Source organism: Nannospalax galili, unplaced genomic scaffold (genome assembly GCF_000622305.1).
Source record: "Nannospalax galili isolate Female #2095 unplaced genomic scaffold, S.galili_v1.0 scaffold1198, whole genome shotgun sequence".
Classification (NCBI taxonomy): Eukaryota; Metazoa; Chordata; class Mammalia; order Rodentia; family Spalacidae; genus Nannospalax; species Nannospalax galili.
Window position 1 is genome coordinate 20,792 of NW_008340898.1, and position 5,840 is coordinate 26,631.

The 5,840-nt window shown below is 40.4% G+C and overlaps 1 protein-coding gene across 1 annotated transcript; it reads left to right on the top strand.

The window, feature by feature from the left end:
* The first annotated feature begins 1,746 nt into the window (after positions 1-1,746).
* On the top strand, positions 1,747-2,676 carry LOC103736546 (olfactory receptor 1J4-like). Its single transcript, XM_008836055.1, has one exon. The coding sequence runs from the start codon at positions 1,747-1,749 to the stop codon at positions 2,674-2,676; it is 930 nt and encodes a 309-aa protein (XP_008834277.1).
* Positions 2,677-5,840: the final 3,164 nt, after the last annotated feature.

The following is a 5,840-nucleotide window of genomic DNA, read 5'->3' on the forward strand; positions in this document are numbered from 1 at the left end:
GATCCTGTGAAAAAAATATCAAAAAGAAGCACTTTGTGAATTTTTGCTGACCTTTGGAATTAAACCACGTAAATGCTGCAAATTTAGTGTCTGATATGAATTAGTGAGTGTACACTCTGGTTTGCCCAGGGAAGGCGTGATGGAGCCCAACTGTTCAGAGATAGTCATTGTGTTGTCTCACCTTCCTCTCTCAAAGAGACCAGCTATGACAACACACAGTAACTACAGAATCACCACGTATATGAACATCAGCAGACAATCAAGCCGGTGACGTGGTGTGACTTTCAAGCACTGAAATTGTTTCATTCTCTTTCTCTCCCTTTGGCTCTTTCTCCTTCCTCTCATTTTTTGAAGTAATATCTCTTTATTTGACTTAGGCTGGCCCAGAACTCACTATGTGGCTGATACCAGCTCAAACCCATGATCCTCCTGCCTTTGTTTCCTTAAGTGCTGGGATTCCAGGTTTGCAACATTGTACCCATCCCGGATTTCCTAATGAGTGAAGATGTAGGATCAATGAAATGGTGGTGAGCAGTGCATCTGATCATACTGACAAAGTTTGGAAATGTGACAGCATCAGGTATCACTGTAGCGATTGGAATGGGTTACTTCACACCCCAGAGAATTAGTATTCTCATGCCTAAATTTATCAATATAACATTATTAATTGCCTCTGTCTAGTAAGAACTCATTCAACACCAAATATGATTAAGCTTGCAATAAATTAGATGATTATGAATCTATTATGAATTGAACATTCAAAATCTCGAGGCATGATAAAGTTTTTGGGATTCTGGCATGGAAGTTTCTCAGGTCTGTTACTTGAATGAATTCTTGTTTTTGGAAAGAGGGAGAGAGAAGTATAGAGAGCGGAGAGTAATAAGGGAAGAAGGAAGGAGGTAGGGAGAGAGGAAGAGAGAGAGGAGGGGATAGGAAGAGAGAGGGGAGTGGAGTAGAGAGGGGATAGTTACGTGGAATGAAAAGATCAAGCTTCTATTTCGTTGTTACTGTTAGGGTTAATAACGATCACCATGGTCCAGGTTCTGAGTCCATACATCAGAAGGGACTGTGAAATTCTAGGAGGTTAGTGATTTTTTTTTAATGGCAGAACTGGGTCTGCCTAATATGAACCTCACTCTTCTGTTTGTCAAAGTTCCTGGTGTTTGATATCGGATTTTCTCCTGAAGTTATCCTACTGTAGTAACGAACATGGCTGAATATGTTCATGTGTAAGGATCTGCTCTAAGATCATTACTTGCATGAACATTGATTTCCACCAAATTTTTATAACTAGGTAACATTGTTATGCTTTATAGAAGGAACTCATGTAGACAGGGAAAAAGGCCCAAGGAAAATAAAGAAGTTAATCTTAGAATCAAGGCTCATCTTAAGCCTCCTGGTGTGAAGCCTGTACTTCTTGCTCAATATTCTATGAAATGATTATAGAATGCGTGCTCCAACTGGGAATTTTATTATCTGTTATGATTAAAATGCTGAAAACACTGTTTAAAAGATGTACGAAGAAGGGAACAAACTTGCATTCTTTCTTAAAGGCCATCCTGTTGCATTGGAAATGTCCTCTCTCTGCTTAGTATGATCCCAATCGGAGATTCAGACTACAAACTGTGGAGTTTGTCTGAATTTGGATGCAGTCTCCTGGAAAAAAGCATGCATATTATGTCTGCCTGGTGAAGATCTCAGGTTTCTGATATTTTCATCTCCTTCATTCCCAGCAGGAAGAGGACCATGAGGAGAGGGAACCAGAGCAGTGTGTCTGAGTTCATCCTCCTGGGGCTCCCCATCCAGCCAGAGCAGCAGGGCATCTTCTTCATCCTGTTCCTGGCCGTGTACCTGACCACGGTGCTGGGGAACCTGCTCATCATCCTGCTCATCAGGCTGGACTCTCGCCTCCACACCCCCATGTACTTCTTCCTGTGCCACCTGGCCTTCTCTGACATCTCCTTATCATCTGTCACCATCCCAAAGATGCTCAGCAACATGCAAACTTGGCACCTGTCCATCCCTTATGATGGGTGCATCACTCAAATGTACTTTTTCTTGCTTTTTGCAGCTGTTGACAACTTCCTTTTTGGAGTGATGGCATATGACAGGTATGTGGCCATCTGCCACCCACTGCACTACATGGTTATCATGAGAGAGGAGCTGTGTGAGTTGTTGGTGGCTGGATCTTGGTTCCTCTCTTGTATGCGTGCCCTGTTGCATACCCTGCTCCTGTCCCGCCTGTCGTTCTGTGCTGACAACACTATCCCCCACTTTTTCTGTGATCTCAATGAACTTCTGAAGTTGTCCTCATCAGATACCTCTCTCAATGAGCTAGTCATTTTCACTGAGGGTGGAATTTTGGCTTTCTTGTCATTGGGTACTATTTTGGGCTCCTATATATGTATCAGTTTTACTGTCCTAAAGTTCCCCTCCATGAAGAAGTTCCATAAAGTTTTGTCCACCTGTGGCTCACATCTCTTCTTGGTGTTTTTGTACTATGGGACTCCTGCAATGATTTATTTCTTTACTTCCTCAAATAATTCCCATGTTAAGGATGTAATTGCTTCAGTAATATTTATAGATGTTGCACCCATGTTAAACCCCTTCATCTATAGCCTGAGGAACAATGACATGAAATTGGCTCTGGGACTACTTTGTAGAAGAGTTCTTTGAGCCAACTGAGAATTATGTGCTCATGTCCTTACTTACCCTAGAGATGCTTCCAGAGATGTTCCTTTAAAATTGTATAGGTGAATAGAATAAATTGCAAAAATGACCACACTAGTCTGCACTTTTCAATTTTGGTGTTTATTTCCCCACTCCTTGAATATGTGTGTAGATTTTGTGACTTGATTCCTAGTTTTGGTGGAAATGTTTATGAGATTTGCATGCTTAGGATGACTTTGTTCCTGCTGTATTTGTAATTATGAAATCACCATATAGGTTACCTTATAAGTTAATCTAAGATAGTCTGAATGAAGAGGGAAGGCTACATGAGGCACAGGAAGGATGCTCCAGCTAGCACTTCGCCAGCACAAGTAGACCTAAGAAGGGAGTTTAGGGCATTGATGAGTCATAGTTGAGATGATCTGAATTGAGCCAAGTCTAGACATGCCATCCATCTTAATGTGGTTCCAGGCAAAATTGCCAGACTGTAGAATTATTACAGAAGCCACCATTTAAATCACTGTGTGTTGGGATTACTGTTTGTCATAAGCTAACTCATGCAGTGACTTCCTGTCACTGATAAGCTCAAAACTTTTCCTTTATTCTGTCTTCCCTCGTCCTGTTTTGATCCTGTGATTTGTCTTCCTTCCCTGTCTTCTAGATCTCGCTGACTTCAAGACATAGAAGGTCATGTATATGCAATTTCCCATGATCTTAGCCTTAGCCATTTCTACTACATCATTGTATTATACCCTACCCTTTCTAGTCAAGTGTAAAAATAATATTTTTAATTTTTTAAAAAACAATAATTTTATTGTTTTTATGTGTATGAGTGTATTGCCTTATGTATGAGTGCACCCATGTCGTAAAGTGCTGCAGAGGTCAGAAGAGGGCTTCGGATTCCCCTGGAACTAGAGTTCAGGATGGTTTGCAGCCGCCATGTGGGTACTGGGACTCGAACCCGGGTCCATTGCAAGAGCAGTCAGTGCTCTTAACTGCTGAGCCATGTCTCCAGCCCCAAGTGCAAAAGTAATATTTAGAAACACATTGTCTCACCTACCTTTAGCTACATCGAAACTGGTCATGATATCAAAATATATAGACCTCCTATTTCTGATCGAAAATATCTCATCAGAAATGCGTGTTTCTTTTTTTAAAGAAATCAATGAGCTTTTATATATCTTATATAACAGTTCTTAATTCAATTTACATCTTTACCCCCATCCATGCCCCCCCAGCCTTCACTGGACCTCATGTACTAAAATAGCAGGGTTGAAATTAATGAAATAGAAACAAACAAATAAACAGATATAAAAACAAAAAATTAAGGAAATGAACTGGTTCTTCCTTTACAGCTCTTTGTACCAGATCTTTGCTTTGTATTTTTAATGTCATGATTATAATATGTTGTGGAAAAAAACTTTTTTGGTAATTCATATTGTGTTCTAAATGCCTCTTGTGTTTGAATGTGTTTCTTTCTCTAATTTGAGGGTTTCCATTGAGCAGATTCTCTCTACTTCAGTATTGTTCCTCAGCTAAAGGAACGTGTCGGTTTGGCTCTTCCTTGTGTCCCAGCAGTCATGGACCTTGGGGTCATGCTGCTTATTGTTTTGCTTATGGTTATTTGAATTATCTTGATAATCCAATCTTTATACTCTTTCTTTCTTTCCATTCTTTTTCGTGATTGAGGCTTGGTGTTGCTTTTTGCTATCTTTTTTTCAGGTGTATAATTTTTATTGAATTTTTGTGCATTTCATACAAAACATCTTAAAGATCGGTATAACCCCTCCCACTTCCACACCCACATAGACCCCCTTCCCCACAGCATTTCATTTATTATATCTGTTAAAGCTTATCGAATCAAGTTTGTGTATCCAGATGTCCCTCAGTGCAAGTTCATCCACTGGGGTCTACTCTGGCTATCTGGAGTCACTCCCTTAAAAAAGATCAACTACCTGTCATCCAGTAGTAATCAGCTGCCAATAGTTCTTTGACTAAGGATTGGGCCTACTGCCCATATCCCTAGTTCTATAATGGGTTTTTGTCTTATTGAATTTACATGCTGGCCCCATTGCCATAAGTTCATATGGGCAAGTTCCCAGATGCATGGAAGACTGTATCCTTTTGGCCATGCACCAACCCTGGATCTTACAGTCTTTTGGAAAACACCTCTTCTGCAATAGTCCCTGAGCTATGGGTGGATGAGGTATAATATAGGAGTCCTACCCAGGTACACACTCTCTGCAGTCTCTTATTCTCTACACATTGGCCCACTGTGGCCTTCTGTGTGCATCTCACTCTGTTGTATGAGGAAGCTTCACTGGTGAGGGTTGAGACATGTATTAATATTATCTCTACCCCCTGTTTTATTATGTTCCATGAACTTTAGGAGTAGATATTCCACTGTAGATGTGTCATTTAGGTCTCGGCATCTCTCAAACACATATCCTCCATGTGACCAGTTGTGAAACTCTGTCATAGTCCCCATCTGTTGTAAAAAGAAGATTCTCTGAAGAGTGGTAAATAGTATACTTGTCTGAAGGCTATATATCAAGAAACAAAGTGCCAGACAGGAGAAACCTCCCTTCCAGTTGGTGCTCAGTGTAATCCAAGAGACTCCCAAAATAACACAGGCTATCGCCACAGCCCTTCATTATCTCATATAACTTGAAGGTAAGATCATATCAATGAAGACAAGACTTACTTCAGACACAGGACTTGGAACAATGGAGCTAGAAGTGACTTGGAAGCCTCCTCCATGAATACTAGCTCTCATAGTTCCGAAGGATTATAGGAAACTGCTAAGAAAGAAAATCAATTAATGGTCCAACACCAGCTTCAAAGACTAAAAACCACAACAATGACCAGCATAACATATTACAGTGGTTCAAAATGGCACTTTTGTCTTGGGGGTAATCAACGGCTACCTGATTGGACTTAAAGCCTTCTCAATGGGAGGGAACTCATGTATGGCACTGTAAACAAAATCAAATACACATGGTTGCAGACGTCATAGATCTAGGGGAATATCTGTCTGTCACATCCTTAGACAAGCATGATTTTTTACTGTATGCTAAATATGCATTTTTATACTCACAGACATCTTGTTTGTCTTTGTGGTACATCTTAGTTTCAATTCTTTTCCTGTATCTTCTCACTTCGTTTGTGAA

Bases quoted from the DNA above. Each gene is read 5' to 3' on its own strand.
- LOC103736546 (XM_008836055.1), top strand. From the start codon at position 1,747: ATGAGGAGAGGGAACCAGAGCAGTGTGTCTGAGTTCATCCTCCTGGGG.